Genomic DNA, 17,450 nt, shown 5'->3' on the forward strand with positions numbered 1-17,450 from the left:
GCTGATCCTGGTCCTCTGAGCTCTGCCATTCACCCAGTTTCTTGATCTATCTCACTGGCTGTTCATTTAACCCACAGTGCCTGAGTTTACCTACAGGGGTGCTGTTGTGATACATTTTGGGTTTTGCCAGTTCTCTGCATGCATCTGTTCTTTGTTTTATACTGTTTTGATACAAGTTACAATGGTTTGTCCCATATACCCCGTGTTAAACCCTTCTTGGTTTCTCCCGAGTGATTGTCCGGTGTCAATCACAATTATGGGTCCTGTCCATCACTTTACAGCCTCGCCCTGAAGTCTGGAAAATTCTAGTGAGGATGTCGAGGGATTGGCAGGGTCCCTGCTCTCCCCTGGATTATTGATTTGTTCCGTTGACTGTCATTTGTGTTCTGGGTCACTCCCCTCACCCATTGGATTGGTTCCAAGCCGTCCCCTTCCCGTTTCCCCACCCCGATACTTAAGGTGCTGTACAAGAGAGAAAACTCTTTTGTGGGTTCCCTCCCTGGGTGTGAACAAGTCCGTAAGCGTTTAATTCCCAGTTGAATTCCTCACAAGAGTCCTCTCCTCTTCTTTGCCATTGCTCATGCTTCTGCCAAAGGCAAGAACCCACAGAATCAGGGATGTATCTTAGCATACAGAACCAGATCTTTCACTGTGAGTTCAGTGCCAGAGCTGGCCAGGCAATGCGGACAGGGATCTGGACCACCGCAGGATGCTATGGGAGACAATGTCAAAAGCCTTGCTGAAGCTGAGGTAGACAACACTCCACTGCTCTCCCCTCATCACTCCATCCTGCCATGCCAACTCAACTGTAATGCATTTGGTGCAAATATGTATTTAAGGATATTTGAATATTTATTCAGAAAGTATCAGTCTATATTTCTTTAATCCATCTCTTTGGGGTTTTGCCCTATACTGAGTCAAGTTTGTGTTCTACCATAACATGCATGGACATAGACAAAGTTCATTTGTACTCTTAAAGAAGGTTTTTAAAACGATAATGAAAATGGTCTGGAAAATAATTCAAAAATGTGTCTTTTTTTATTTTTTTTCTCTCTCTCTCTTTGTATTTTTTTTTAATGTTTTAATGATGCAGTGGGATTGAGTGGCATTTTGCCATATGCAGAAGTTTATTTTAAGCCAGGAGGAGCAGTTGTAACTGAAATATGTAGACTTTCTGGAACCACATATCTGACTTTTCCCAGGACTGACTGTTCTTCATAGTTTTTAAAGCACCGAAGGTAAACTGAATGTGGCTTGGTAAACTGAATGAACCTTGTGGGTTACTTAAGTTATCTAATGTTAAGTCCCAATTTGGACAGGAATCCCATAACAATTTTTATTTAAAAATGTGGGAGCTTACTTTGGGAAAGATTTCAATTTTCTGCCTGTTGTTTTACAGTACTATGATCTATTGTATTCCTACTCTGTGTTTCAGAAGTGCTATGTTATATAATTTTTCACTGTGGAACTTTGCATGAAGGATTAGCAAGTACTGAGCAAGCGAAAAATCAACATCATGTGTCACTTTTACTAGCAGAGAAATAGAGGTAGACAAGAGGTAGTCCTGCTACAACTGGCTAGCTAGTCAGCCTTGTGCCCCAATACAGATTTGGCCTGCCGTTCTCTTAACTCACCCAATAAAGCTTCAGATGCTCATAGTCTTTCACATACCTTCACATCTTAAAAGTCATAATATTTAATGGCTCTTCCCTTTGTTTCTTCTGAGCAACATGCTAATAATTATATTAATACTTCATTTTGAATGGCCTTTGTTGTAGAAGCAGTTGTAAGTATCCAATACAATATGAAAGGACAGCTATTGTGTTTTTTTTTCTCAGAGTTGTGACAATTTCAGATATAGAGAGGTAGACACATTGTTAAATAGAGCGTGTCTTTATACTATAGATTTCTAGCTTGTTATTTAGCTTAGTGCAATGAAGGCAAACAAGAAGAAACTGTGAATAGATCTTACATTGTTTTCTGAGTTTCCAAGTTTGTAAAAGGCAGGAGATGCACAATGTAGTCTTTGGAATTAAAACAACTCCAATAAGACAATGCCCAAGCACATAGGAGGCTAGAAGGGGAAGAAGCATCTTTATGCAAAAATTATATGGGAACACACCGTTCATTTCCCTGAGATTGGCTTCTTTGCAGTAATAACATCTAATAAAGCAGAAGGTGAATATCTCCTCCCAGATAAATAATGATTGTAAGCAAGGGAAATACATTGGAAGACACAATAATTTCAAATTAGAGAAACTGATTTTTAGGCAAAAGATTGAGAGATGCTATCTTAGTTTAGGGTGCAGTTTAATGTATATATATCTATACCCTTCCCTTTCCTTTAGCCACAGTGAGATCACTGGGAGCCGTGAGTAAAGCTGCCACATAGACAAGGAAAATACAGGAAAAGTAAATTCACAGTCACAAGTTGTTTAACCTGCATAATCTGGGGAGGAGAGGTGGAATTAGAAAGAGAGAGAAGAAGGACACACAGACCTTAAGGAAGAATTCATTGATCTGCTTTCCCTTATTTTAACTAGCCTTCTAGAGCAAACATATTCCATAGGGAAAATCATATTCTGCTTAGACTGATTTAGAGGGTGTAAGGTGATCCGATGTCATCTGGAGTTTAACCAATCTCACAAGAGACTACAAAGTGTTCTCTGCCATTTCTCTTGAGGGATTTAAAACCATAAAGTATTATGTATTTGCCTAAGAGAACTATCAGATATGGGTACTGTGTTGCTATTTGTATCTACCACTAACTTTAACAATCCATATAAAAAAATGTATAATGCATTTTCTTCTTCCCCATGTACATCTGCCCTAATATAATTATACTTGTGCACTCTGAACTGCTCGTTTGGAATTTAGGGAAAAGTTAGCAGGATTGTTGGAATGGTAGTCATTTTCAAGCCACAGCAGAACAGCCTCTGCACTACTATTTCTTTATCTTGGCTTTCATCTTTCTTTTCAGGTTTTGTGCTCTATTTCCAAGTTGCAATAACTGTGTTTGTGATGGAGTTATCTTAGACTTTGCATTTAGTTGTGACTGTGACTGAGTTACAGTCCATTTTAAAAACTACAGAGTAACACAAATGAATTCAACAATGGGATTTCCATCAGTCTGGTATTAACCAAATTACTCAGAAAATGTAAGATGTAACCTTACCACAGGAATCCAGGCAATAAGCAATTTAGGTTTTTGCTTTAAAATAGAAAGAAATAGATGCCAATTCAAACCTGTCCATTTCGTATCTCAAGGTTATGTCAAAGGAAGGCTGCCATTTCCCTGTCAATTTAAATCAAAATTATCTTCTTAAAGAGCTGCTTTTTCCATCAAGACTAGAATGAGTCTTCCCATAACAATTCACACATCTTCAATTTTAAAAAGTCAAGATTTAGAAAGGATTGACTAGGTGCCTCAGCAAAGCTCATAAGGATGAGGAAGAATGAGATACGTTCTTTTACTTGATGGGGAATGGTAAAGTTTGCTAGGTAGGCAGCAGTAAAAAAAGCAGAAGCACCACAGCCAGGTGCTTCATTAGAGACAATTCATAAAACCAAGATTTACTTTAATAAAATATGAAGAAAAAATAACAATGTTCAGGCACAAAAACTAACAGAACGTAATCAGTCAGGCACAAAAAATGGTAGTGCACTGATCACATCCCCAGCTTCAGTCTCAATCGTATCATAAACCCATTTTCTATTGCAGCGACATTCTGGTCCACATTTGTTTGAATTGCATTTGGGGCAAGGATAGAAGCAACCCAGGCAGTCCATTTCCAGGCAATCACATAAATCCATGCCATTACAAAGCAGACTGCCATGTTTGTCATATTTCTTTGTAAACCTGTGAAAGAGAACAAAAGTTTTTCTCAGACAATGCTTCAACACATTCAGAGACTAAACCAAACATGTGGAAAACGTCTGTATAACACATATTTAGTAATAATAATAAACTTTAATAAACTCACAGCAAAATGAAATACCAGCATTATATCCTAATTGCAACAGCCATTGGTACTAAGAAATGAATGCATGCCATACAAAATGCTATATAAAAATTCCCTTAAAGTCACACAGAAAAATCTTGTTTTCCCGACACAGCTTATTCCCAACAGGGTAATAAGAAATCACTCTGCAAAATACAATCCTTTTATTAATTTCATTTAGATTCAATGAACAGCCTACCAGCCATTTTTTAAAATAAATAGAATAATAAATTAGAGATCTTACTTGGACTCATTAAAAAAATTTTGTTTCATCTGTGACATGCATGCTTTCTTTTTCTGCTGTCTAGTTTCAGGATTGAAGTCAGCTACTTGAGGTCCTGGATTTTGAAAGGCTAAGTATTTTAATTGTTTCTCCAGTTTTTGCTATAAATAAATAAATAACAGAAAGTTTGTAATTAGTAAAATTGGAAAATATATTTTTATATATTAGCTATATAATATATATAATATATTAACTGCCAAGTGTCCTCACTGGCTTTTGAATGACATTAAAATTAATATTCCTGATAACTTATAAGATCAAATTGGTTGTTTAAAATGATTACTTGTCTAACTCTTAATCAAGTATTCCTTTTACCGACTGTGCATCCTGACTGGAGATGGAATAATCATGACTCTGAACACATGACTCTGGTACAGCAGCATTGAGTTTGCAAGTTGCCATGTGAGAAGCAGAACTACGTGTTTTGTTCTTCAGCTTCATCTAAAATGCAAAACGATCATAAAATATTTATGATTGTAAACATCCCAAATGGATTCACTCTTATTTTCACTGTTCCCTCAGATGCTTAGAAACTATCTTTGTCCAAATAATCTGAGGGCAAGAAAAATATCTGAAGGAGTAACTAATACAGTAAGGAAGCATTTGCACAAGTGAGAAGGATGAGAAAAAAACCCCAACACACAGACAAAACCAAAGAAGTACAGCTGAGCACAGTTTTCTGAGAAATAGGAGGATGCATTTTTCTGCCAATTTTGTGGAATTCATGTTTGCAATTAGCTAAAACTGCTGAATACTTGTGGAAGTAAAACATTATCTCTGTGTATTACCATTCCACATAGTCCGTGGACAGATATTTCTAAATAGATATATGTTGACAGATATTTCTAAAGTCACTGCAAACAAACATAAGCATCATGTCAAACAATTTCTCTTTAGACAATGACTGTGAACTTTGACCATACACTTGTCATTCATTATGTAAAGGCAAAAAAATACATACAAATTAATCTTTTTCTCCTGTTATGTAAATGGAGTTGCCTTGCCATCTCTTAGCTTCCCTGGAGGGTGTCATTCCTTTCAGAGTCCACAGTGATTTTCCACAAACACCTGAGCATTTTCACAGTTTCTCAGGGGAAAGCAGCGGCAGTTCAGCCCAATCTGCTGATATATGATTCAGAAATATCCATGCACTTGAGTGCACTTTTTTACGAGGTGGTTGATGCTGTGTATCTTCAGCTGCATCCTCCTGAAAACATACAGGGCAATCTCATGTACCCTATTCAGATATGTCTGCTTTGGATTCAGGGGTAATTTTCATCATTTTTAAATAAATAATCATCACCATTCACGACCATAAATAATGCAATTTTAAGTTTCAAAAGAATAATAAGGTATGGTGATAGTCCTTTCTCTAAGACTACTCTTCTATTTCCCTACTTACTTAGAATTGCTCTTGGCCCTCCAAATCTCTGCACTACAAACTTGATCCATTTCACTGTTGTTGTTACTGATATTTTCCTCTTGACTCCAGGTCTTTATTTTTTTAATGACTGAAGAAATTGAAGGCAATTGTAAGTATATTGATAATAAAATAGTACTGGAGAAGTCATACCAAATTTTTGTGCCTTATTGAGCAGTCCTTAGCAGGAGACACTTTTTTTTCTGCATATGTTTCCTGGGAAGAACACCTTTTCTTGCAGTTTTCTTCCACGAGATCACTCATTTGACCACTCTTCTGAAATATGCACCTATTTTTTAAACATATACAACGATATAAAGAGACTTGTAATTTAAAGTTTCAGGGTAAGCAGGTGATATCTACACAAGGCTTTTATGTGTTCTTCAGCAGCAGCAAATGCAAACAAAATATGTCTCAGCAACAGGCTTGATTTTAAAACGGTATTCAAAGAACATCCCGAGCATATACAGAAGCTGTATCACCAAAGCCACTCCATAATTCGGGAAGCACACGCGGGGAAGTCGCGGGTGTTCAGGTAACCCGGAGCTCGGGAGGGCGGTGCCACGCAGTGCCCGCGCCAGCCCGCAGGTGGCGCTGCTGCTCCAGCCCAATGTCTCCGACACTGCCCGCGGACCCGCGGGGCTCTTCCCGGAGATTGCAAACAGCGGAATAAACGCTTTTTGGCTTTTGAATCGCACTCCTTTGCGAAAGATTTTTTTTTTTTTTTTTATGAAATAGAATGTAGACCTTTTAGGTTTAATAGAAAAAAGGGCATCAGCACTCTGCTAACAAAGTACCCTTGGAGGTCCTGGGTTCTATGAGTCAATCCTACAAATGCCATCCATCACCTCTCTGCCATCAACGTTGGTTCAGGAGGGATATTAGCTACCTCTTACCAACCTTGTGCAGATACTTAGTAAAAAAGTTTTATGCAATATGTACAGTACCAGTGTCTCAGACATTAACACCAAACACAAGCAGAAATAATTTAAGATTTCTAGAGTTCCTCCAACCATTCGCCACGTGCTGCCCAGTCTCTCCTATTACCTCTGAAAGGTAGCACAGTGGCCTCTATCAGTTTACTCTGTACTTCAGGACTGCTGCCCCAAGTCTGTCCCAGAGAAGATCTTCATTTTACCACTGCCAAAGGACCAGCACCTCTCTGAGATAACAGGAGCCCAAGCCTTAGGTTCCTTCTCTTGCAGACACGCTTCCTGCAGGGAGACAGTCGAAGTGAGAATAGGAAGCAGAAGAGAGTGACTTTGTATTACCTGGAGGGGATGTCTTTTAGAGTGGTGAAACAGCCTTCAGCCTGTTTCAGAGGGGGGTTCCTGTTCTCTTCAGTAAGAGAACAGGAAGAATGACAGATGTGACACTGTTCACAATGGGACGCTTGACAGCAACTGTTTTAGTTCTGGGACTTGAGTATCATTGTAGAGTTAGAAAAGGAATTCTATTACCAATTAATATTTACTGGATGGGGGAGCCTGCTTTCCTACTGGAAATTTGTTAGGAGTCCACAAATGGATAAAAAATGAAGGACAACACTCTAAAGAAGGTAAGTATTGATCTTCATTTACAATCAAGTTGGAGTCCTTGTAAGGATTTGCTTCCCACATTTCCTCTTGAGTGCAACCATACATCTAGCATTGTTAAAGTACTTTATGAGTATGCATGATTGTCATCCATGCCTGTTTTTTCACAGTATGCCAGGTTCAGGAGCAGATAAACCATCATCAGCTACCAGTGTAAGCATGCAGCTTCCATGTGTCCTGTGGTGATGTAAAATTTTGACTACTTTGACAACTAAGTCCTAACAGTTACCTAGAACCAAACACACTAAGTTGGAGACCTCATTTTAAATACTAACAGAAAAGAACAAGCATCCTGTTTAACAGATGTGTTCCAAATGCCCTTGCACCTCAGCAAAAATATCCTACACACAGAAAGTAGCAGATTTCTGTCTCCACATATATATACTTTAAGTATATAATGTTGCATTTAATGTCCAGGATAGATACCAAAAAATTAATCAGAATGTGTCTAGGAAAGTGAGCAGGACTGATTATCCTCCACAGTATGTTCTGAGGAGAGGTGGAAATGAGGGAGACACAGACATCTACTATGAAATCTGGAGAACCTAATTATACAAAGGAAAGTATATTAGTCATGGAACAGATTTTTTTTTTTTCTTCTACTATTTTTAGTTTGACTGTAGTGCTAATCCAGGGGCAACACATTGAACATTGGTCTCTTCCATAAAAATTTCATCTCTGAGGATAACTACCAACTGCACTCTTCCTCCACCAAAACCTGTGTTCTCCCATGTTTTTTGAATACAGTGAGTACTTTCCTGGAGGTGATCACCCACAGCTGAAGATCCCATTGTGGCTACAGTGTCTGGCTAAGAACTGGTAATTTCAGCACAGAGCCTTGAAACAGCTGACCAGGCTAAAAGCAACGTAAGGGAGGAATAAAATCAGAGGCTGTGTTATATTAAGAGTCTTATCCATGACACAGATATTTCTGCTCAGAGAACAGTTTCAGAAGTTTCTGGGATTTGGAAGAAATTACATTTGTTTATGATTCTCATAAAAGAAGTATCTTCCTATATCTGGTTTTTCAAGATTTTAATATTAATGTTTATGATCCCTGCAGATCACACAGCTAAATGTTTCAGCTGGTGTGAAATGTGGTGACCAGCATTCCACATACATCAGGCTGTTTGATCTCAGCAGCCTAAAGCCTCTGCAGGGGTTGCTAGAGTGAATCCACATTGTTTTCAAGTTGTATTTGTTTGTGCCATTGGAGACATTCTGGCTGAGATATGTGAGCATGTTCACCACCTTCACCAGGGCAAGATGAGATGCTGCCCCTATAGCTTTTATCCCCCTCGGCACTCATGGATTATAGACCTGTTGCAATAGTCCCACATTCCTCACAGCCTACCTCTGCAGAGATGTCTGTGCACTCAGGAACCAGCAGTCAATTTTATGGCACATTCAAATATAGATCTTGGAATTTCTACAGGACATCTGATATCAGCCAAATTAAGAATGGGAATAAATTAATCTTTCTCAGAGCAACCATGGACTGAACTGTAAAGCTGTGGAAAGACCACTTAGCATCTATTCTGTGCCTCCTCTCACACCCACGAATGTGCATGTGTGTTCAGAGGACAGCCTTGAAGCCAGGTAGGAAACACAGACCAGAAAAAGAAATAGGTCTCATCTCTTGTAACTCAGCTGGTTTACGAGAACCCTGACAAACACAGTGACAGTGCAATGGTTCTTTCTTTGACAGGAGTCTGGAGGAGGAAATATATCCCCCTCCAAGTAAAATAACTCAAATTCAGATTAGTTCTCCCTCCCAAACCCAGACACTTTCTGCTGTATCTGGAAGTGAGGGCTCCTGTAGCTGAAGTTAAACAGTTAATTATAAAATCATGTGCAACTTCTGGTTGTCATGCAATAGGCAGAAGAGATCTGCCAGGTACTTACCTATCTTCTGAAAACCTGTGGTTCTGAAGGGTGTGTGATCAGTTCAGAGCAGATAGCAAGAGAACAAGGAGGGTCTCTGTAATCTTAAACTGTACTTACCAAAGAGTGGAGGGGAATGGCACAGCCTGGATGTACTGCTGCACAATTCCTCTGATAGTGGAAGTATGACCTCAGCCCCAGAGAGACTGAAACAGAAGACAAATAATCAAAACAGTGCTCCCCAGAGAACAGGCTGAAGACAGTGCCAGGTAACTGTCTTAAAGGACTTCACACTTTCTGTCTCATTAATTATGGCTTTTATATAGTACTCAGCACAATGAATGGGAATAAAGGAATTGGATAAACTGGGATGAGAGTTCTAATTTCTCATTTACATCTGTGAACAACATAGCAAATGTATTTCTTAGAGCCTTTTATTTTTCCTTAAAGGAAAGTAAAGAAAAATATCCTGTCAGAAATTACTGCATTTTTTATTTTTAAAAATTTTAGAAGTGTTATATTTTTTGGACATGGATGTAGTAAGGAAATATTTTACCACTTTAGACAAAAATGTTCTTGATTCTATTCACTGTTTCCAGAAGTCAAAAATAAATATGCTCCCCAATTACTGAAATGAAGTGCAACCTCATGTTTCAGCTTGCTGCCTTTCAAGTTTATTTGTTGCACTACTGCAGACAACTCAGCCTTCTCCTGATACCTCCAGATGCCAATTTTCAGCATCCTATAATCACTAATGGCTTTCATGATTCTTCTCCAGAACACAGCTAAATCCTAATAAGCATCTGAAACAGTCAAGTCTTATAAATTCTTCTTTTATGGCTTAGACAAATAGCCCAACATGTCTTTTTATCTTAATCAGCTGTATCCACCCATTCTCTGAGGTATTTTATAATCCAGAGAGAGACGAGTAGAATTTTTTATTTACCTTATTTTTCCTTCCCTCCAGACATTTTTAAACCCAAAAGTTGATACATCATTGAAGCATCAGACCTTAGCTAGGTGCTGCAAATGCTGCTGCACATCTTCATTTTGCTTCACAGAATGGTTTTGGGGGGGTTTTATTGTGAAAAATAAACCAGAAATTACTCAAGGGAGAAAAAAAAAAATCACAGTCTCCTGGGTACTTACATAACAACAAGCCAAATCAAAAAAAACTACAATCTGTTTTATTCTCATATTTTTTTCCAAGGTTCTTCTCTCTCCATATGATGCCTTAAGTTTCAGTTTTCATGTTTTTTAGATTCTGTGCTGCCTAGGAGTGTGGTCCTGAGCCTCATATTAAGTGCTGGTAAGCTCTCTTCACAGAGTCGGTACACAAAACAAATCCTTTTCCTGCTGAAGACCAAGGACAAAGAGTACAACTTTCAGGCCCAGAAGCATAAAAAATGGTAGACTGAAGAGAGAAAATAAGGATGATACTTCACAACCTGAAGCTGTAATTGGACAATTAAATACAATATGCAAATGGAACCAAACCTATAAAAGTGTGAGACCTCATGACCATTTTGTGACCATTTTAAGTCCACCTTGAGTGTAGCCCTGGCCAGGCTCTTGTCCTGCCCAAGGTTTATCCTTAAAGGCCTTTCAATAAATATCTACTTTATTCTCTAGCTCTGTTCCATTTCTGCTCCAGGTCAGCCTTCCCAAGGCATCACATATTCTGCTTGATGAGGAGAACAGAAATTAACTCTATCATAATAAAATTTGCAATTAAACAATCTTATGCTTAATATCTCTTTCCACTCTGCTAATTATACTCATATACCTGAACTTTTTCTTAATTGTTTGTGCATGAGTTGTATTTGTTTATCATGGTATATGTGACAGTATGTGGCCTTTAATCTGCTTAGAAAAACTTCTACTGGGAGGGTGGCAGGCTACAAGGATGTAAACATAGGAGGATTAGAATCTCAGGTGACAGAGAGATCGATTTCAGAGGTGAAACTCCTGGGAGTTCCTATAGGGACAAGCCTTCCCCCACAATCACAGGACTGTGAATACACCTGGGTAGATACAACACAAATGTCCCTAACCGGGGTGAGGGAGGTGCAGGGGAGCAGATTTGTGACATTTTTCTTGAGCTTCCTGGTGAGGCTAATTGCTCCTCGAACACCCCAACACACTCTGCCTTGCAATGTGCTCAGTAGCACCTACAGCGAGACAAATGAGGCAGCTGAAGAGGAAAAAAACCCATATTTTTCAGTGTAAACAATTAACCTGTGATGTTCTTGTCGTATTACAAACAGTTATTTGGATCTCTATGATTTAATTGTTAAAATTCTGAGAGTGCTGTTCCTCCCATTTTGCAATTAATTTCACCCTCCTCTTCTTCCTCCCTTTACCCTATCTTTTTTTCCAAACAACCAGGTTTACCAGGTCTTTCTGCCTCTTCCTGCGTGTTTAAACCGGCAAGTCACTGGGACGGACGGGGTGGGGTGGGGTGGGAGAGGCGGCACAGACAGGGGAGAAGCACATGAAAGTCCGGGAGATGATTTTGTAGTGGCCGAGATGGCCAGAAGAGGACCTGCGAGGCACCAGGGGAGAGTAAACTCCCTTTGTCCAGAGAAGGCTGCAAATCCTCCCTGCCGGGGGATCCGCAGCCTTGGACACACCCCTGGGCCCGTCTCCACAAGACAGACCCACGCCGTGCCCAGAGCAGAGGTGTGACCGTGTCCACAGCGCTTCCCCGGCACCGGGAGCACATTCCCCTCTCCCGAGCCGCACGGCGCGGGAACTGCCCGCCTGCCCCCGCTCCCTCCCCGCTGCGCCCGCACTCGCCTGCCTCGCCTTCTGCCGTGTGGCCCCGGTCGCTGGCACCCCGTGAGGGCGGCCCCGGTGTCCCCTCGGCCGCCTGCAGCCCCGCAGCCCGGCGTGGGGAAAGCCTGCGGAGGAAAAGCCCAGCGGGCAGAGAAGCGAGGGGAAAGCTCAGCGGTGGAGCGGCGGTGCAAGAGCCGAGGCACCTGAGAGCAGCACGGCGGGGCAGGTGAATGATGCTCACGGCAGGCACTGCGGTCTGTGAGAGGGACCCCGCGCTGGAGCAGGAGAAACAGCGAGGAGGAAGGAATGTCAGAAAGGAGCGGTTGGCGACTGACCTCAGCCCGCTTTCCTCCTTCCGCTGGTCTACTCAAGCAAGGAGCGGAGGTGAAAGAGCTGTGAGTGAAGACGAGCCTGGGAAAAAGGAAGGGTGGGGGTGATGGTTAATTTTTTGTTTTGTTTTTCACTATCAAAGGCTATTTTAATGGATAACAAATATTAGGCATCTATTTTAATAGCAACAAATCGAATTATTTCCCCCAAGTGAAGTCCATTTTGCCCTATCGTGGTTCCAGATAGGACAAGGTTAATTTTTGCATGTCCAGGACACTGATGTTATGGGTGCTATTCTGTACCACCACCTCATTGTCAGGGACAGGGATTAGGGTGTCACTGTTCATGTGTCCCTTTACCCAACAGCTCTCTGGTCATGCAGAGCTGAGCACTGCCTCACACACCAGGCAACTATCAACCCACCCATCTGACCCGCAGCTGAACACTTCCCAGAGTGCTGTTTGGTGAACAAAAGTGAACAGAAGTGAATAGGATTTAACTAAGGTGAAAAAGGTACTTATTCTAAGGCTTTTCTTATTTCTCACAGGGAAGGGAGCCTTTTCTGAAGAGAAGATGTCCCTTCCAGGGGCTGTGGAAGGACAGGTCAGGTAGTGTTTCTATGTGAATCTTTGTCTTTTTCTTGTACTGTCAGTCATTAGTATTGTTTCCTGTTACTGTTGTTTTCATATCTCATTGCCGTTTGCAGACAATTGTTCATATCTCAACCTGTAACCTTTGCCTTTTGTGCCTCCTCTTCTCTCCATCAACTGCAGAGGCAGGAGGAAGGAATGAGTGAGCAGGCAGCATGTGGTTTGGAGTCCCAGTGGGAGCACTAGACTAGGGAGTGCCATTCCCTAACTACAACATGGCCCTGATAAAAGTCAGTAAGCGATCTCCACCTCATGTTCTTCCTCCATCACAATGGGTATCCCACAGCCAGCCAAGGTCAGTCTCCCCCTCTGCCCACTCAGATCCTTGTCTCATCCCATCACAAAGAATGACAGACAGTGACCCCCTCAAAGACCAGCGCCCACTGTCCCTCTGACGCAGGGAAGATTTCCACAACTTAAAGAACCATAGCAGCAACAATGGTTTTATTGAAGTTAGATATTGTGAAAATGAAACGTACCAAATCGTTGTTTAACAATAGGTTCATTCTGTTATTTACTGCACAGAAGATACAGTGATACAGTAATGATTCAAAGTTACCAGTGCACAGTCTTAGTGTGCTATGATACAAGGTTATGCAAGATGTTGGCCACTTACCAATGCAGTTGGTAAAGGGTGTTTCAACCTTGAGAAGCAACCCTGAGAACTGTCCTAGCTCCAGTGGAGATCACCCCAATGCCACTAGCTGCTTAGCAGGCAGATAGCTGAGAGAAGGCTCACATAGGCTGTAGTATTTATGGGATAAAGCAGTTGGTTTTATCAAATCAATGAAACAGTCAAATTACAAGTGATGGAAAAGGTAAAGGTGAGACTCCTTGTACCCACAACCCCTTTTGTTCCTTCACAAATGAGTCTGTTTGCTGTGTTAATCATATATTTCCATTTTCCAAGTTTATAGCATTAATGCTCACCATGTCACCTTTTTCCTACATGGGCTGCCAGAGAACAGGTTGGAACTAGAGAAGTTTTAGCCTGGTCATGGTCTAGACCCTTGTTTCCTTTGGAGTCTGAACCAAAGTACTATTAGTTTGGCCAAGAGGCTGGGTCCATACATCACACCTGGCTCTGGAGGAGCCCCTACACCTCTGAGACAGGGGATGCAGAGATGACAACTCCTTTTATCTTTTGTGAGTCACTGCACAGCAGAAATGTGGCAAGGCCACATCTTAGTTAATTTTTTGGCATTTTAGTCCACATCCCCTCTCACTACCTTACACTCACTCTGCTGGGACTTCCAACAGCCCTGAAAGAAGTAGCAGGCTGCTCCTGATCAATGTGCATCGGTGCAGCCAAGATGGCATGGGGTTTGTGCCTTGGCCACCCAGGCCTCACAGCCAGTTGCATTTTTCTCACTTGCCTGAGAGGTTTCTCAGGGTGCCAGGAGGGAAAAGGGGCACAGCCAGAGTGGGGAAGAAAGACAACTGTGCCAAGAGATGCAGAAGAGAAGTTGGCTCGTGCTCTTGAACCCTGTCTTAAACAGCTCTAAAATCTCCCTCTCCACTGGGCATGATGTGTATTCTTGCCAGCTCATGAGTCTGTCACCCTGTCACACAGACATACAGTATGGGCAGAATAAGTGTAACTTTTTGACTTCCATGTTCTCAAGGCAGAGGGAAAAAAAATCTAGCCTTTTCACATCATATCTACTCTTTTTCCCCACTCAGGGCCTACTGAATGCATCCTATCTATCAATGACACATCTGTTTTTACTGGAAATTGCCCTATACATGCACAGCTTCACAATTACGTGCGCCATAACACCTACATAGTCTGCATAAGTACAATTAAAGCTGATTTCCTGATGTCCTCATATTCTTTTCCAATGAACTTTCTTTGACCCCAATTCTCTCTGCAGTAAGGCAGCTTTCTCAGCTTTCCCCAGATTCCTCCTATGCACCTCTTTTTCTCTTGCAGTATTTCCCAGTTGCCACTCTCCAAATCTCAGCAGTCAGCTTATACTCAACAGCAGCAAGAACTACTACTGATAAATGCCAACTATCATGTGCAAATGTGTGAATTCTGGAAGTGATTCAAATCTGCATCTACTCAGGCAGCTTGCCTAGCAATCATCTTCACCAACCTCCCTCTGCCATGAAAACAACACTGAAATTCTGAAATATATAGTCAGGAGGCATTATTTGAAAATAACTTCTTATTTTAAATTCTTCTAGAAATTTTTACATATTGGCAGTTCAAATTAAAAGTTTTGTTTAGTAGATGAAGAAAAAAGGGGACAAAAGCATGGAAGACTGGTTAGAAAGGCAGTGTGGTTGCTCATAGTTAGAGGGAAATGGTTTGAACCTGCTGGGTGTAGGGTGAAGTTGTGGGACGTTTCTTGACCTTTGCTTGACCCACATGATGAGACATACAGGGCCAGTGATTAACTAGTGGAAATCACAGAAAATGCTGAAGCAAAACAGCTTCAGTACTGGCACAGGTTTTCCAAGAAGGCTGTGGACTTCCCATCCCTGCAGGTGTTCAAGGCCAGGCTGGACAGTGCTTTGAGCGACCCAGTCTAATGGAAGGTGCCCCATACCATGACAAGGGCATGGAATTACATCTTTAAGGTCACTTCCAAACCATCCTATGGATTTTATGATAAAACCCCTGTAATTTACCACAGCCTTGACAACTTCCTCTGCTTTCCCAGTCAAACTTGCAAGAATGAAGAAGACTTGTAAGAATTCATGCAATTTTCTTTGGTATAATCCTTAACTAGATCAAATGCTAAGAGGTCAATTATTTCCAGCACAAACTTGTGTCACCAGCTGGTAATGCCCATACAGTAAAGGGCTTCTCAAGCAGTCTCAAAATAGACTGAATTTTTCTTTGGGAAAAAATCATGGAGAGCAGAGGACATTCAGTGCAGTCATCATGGCAGTGTTTTTCCTAAATGTATTTAGAGGATGACAGTGGAAACTTCTTTGTTTTAACATGTCTGTAGTTTTCTCTTGTCTTTTCACAGAGCAGTTTTCTAACTTATTTTGTCTCCTGCATTCTCACAGAATATTCTGTGTTTAACATGTTAACTGATCACCAGTACTGTAATATTATCATAATACTGTTACCCCACAAATAAATTATTTGCTTGGGCAGAAGATCCCATGCTTCTTTTTAAGCACAAGCTAATGCTTTTGGCTAATACTAATGGACTGAAATCTATCTGTCACCTCCCAAACACTGTTCAAGCAAGGCGATTAACCTTGTATCTACGGCAAAGGAGTGGGGCTCTGTGATTCTGACGGGCCCCTTCCAACTCAGCCCACTCAGTGGTTCTGTGACGGGCGCATGTTCTGTAGGAGAGCGATGTTTCGCAGGACGTGGGATACAACTGTCCCAGGGTGTCAGGCTCACTCTCCCCGGGAGGCCCCTGCAGAGGGGTGAGAGGCCTTCAGGGGCGAGGGGAGGGTCAGCCCAGGGACAGCTGGAAGCTGTCCTACACTGGGCCCCTCTCCTTTAGATGTGTACCGGGCCATGCCGCTTTCTTCCCCATTGCTACAAGGTTCCACAAGGATTAGTTTAAACTATTTGCACACTAGTGCCATGGACAAAATGACCACCAAATGTCGCACACCAGGAGCTCGTCATCTCCAAGATAAATTTTATCCAAAATCAATCCAGTTCACATGCTCCAAGACCATTCTGGGGGCTGAAGCATGCTAAATGGAGACAAGCAGCAGGGCTCTTCAAAAGCAGTTCCTAATCAAACGCAAATATGTTAAGTATCGATCTGCTGAGGAAAAAAAATTTTGAATGGCAAAGCATTAATTTCTTAATGAAAATTGCACTATGGAGATTCTTTAGTAATTTCCTCACTACAGGTCTTTAGTAATCCTGAAGTTTCACAGAACTGTTCTAAATTATTGTCATCTTTGCAATTTAAAAATATAGAAGTGGAGACAGACAGGTTATAGATCACTACAAATGAAGCAAAACAGAATATAAACTTACTCAGCTTCCTTATGTGTTTTTGCCCCAAACATCCAGCACACCTTTCATTTGGGTACTCAGAAGAAAACCCCCAAAGGATTCAGGACTGTATCTGTTTGTTAGATTATTGTTAGCAATGCATCCTTAAGACCTCATTCAGCAGAAAATTATTTTAGATATAAGATCCAAATATGTTTATAACTTCTTTTCCTAAATCCTTGATTTCTTTGTGAATTATATTACCCCGACATACAGTGGGAAGACGACCACAGGACTCATAAAAAAATGTGCTTTACCTTTAATTACAGCTTATAATGAAAAGCAATATGATAGTGAATCACATGTAATATACTGAAAATTGTTTTCCAAGTCAATCATCTACATTATTCTCTAACCAGATGGCAACTTTGCTTAGTAGTTTTCTCCTTTCAATATTTTCAAGCTTTGCAGATTCCAGTAGCATAGTAACAGCCTCTCTCTCATCCTCTTCCAAAGTAGCATTGTAAAAAACCTGCAACTGAAGAAATAAACACATGAACTTTGTTCACATGGAACTTCAC

The 17,450-nt window shown here is 41.0% G+C and overlaps 2 protein-coding genes across 5 annotated transcripts in view; both read right to left on the reverse strand.

Moving 5' to 3' along the window:
• Positions 1–3,561: 3,561 nt before the first annotated feature.
• On the reverse strand, positions 3,562–6,147 carry ARL14EPL (ARF like GTPase 14 effector protein like). 2 transcript variants are annotated; one of them, XM_083882814.1, is made up of 3 exons: positions 5,858–6,147; positions 4,246–4,385; positions 3,562–3,859 (listed from the first exon to the last, which is right to left on the reverse strand). In XM_083882814.1, exons 1-3 carry the CDS (start codon positions 5,966–5,968, stop codon positions 3,637–3,639), a joined length of 474 nt encoding a protein of 157 aa, XP_083738940.1. In that variant the 5' UTR covers positions 5,969–6,147; the 3' UTR covers positions 3,562–3,636. The 2 variants fall into 2 exon arrangements, with proteins under 2 accessions (XP_083738940.1, XP_083738939.1); XM_083882813.1 differs by lacking the exon at positions 5,858–6,147 and adding an exon at positions 4,600–5,073.
• Positions 6,148–16,019: 9,872 nt separating this feature from the next.
• LVRN (laeverin) overlaps positions 16,020–17,450 on the reverse strand; it is a gene marked incomplete at its 5' end in the record, with an annotated part of 38,414 nt that continues 36,983 nt past the window's right edge. For 2 of the 3 annotated variants that reach the window (XM_083883609.1, XM_083883607.1), the window contains one exon: positions 16,020–17,407. In XM_083883609.1, coding sequence (XP_083739735.1) covers positions 17,261–17,407 — 147 coding nt within the window. In that variant the 3' untranslated portion in view covers positions 16,020–17,260. The remainder of the gene's footprint in view (positions 17,408–17,450) is intronic. The other variant, XM_083883608.1, reaches the window with a different exon arrangement.

Source organism: Zosterops lateralis (genome assembly GCF_965231275.1).
Source record: "Zosterops lateralis genome assembly, chromosome: Z".
NCBI lineage: Eukaryota > Metazoa > Chordata > Aves > Passeriformes > Zosteropidae > Zosterops > Zosterops lateralis.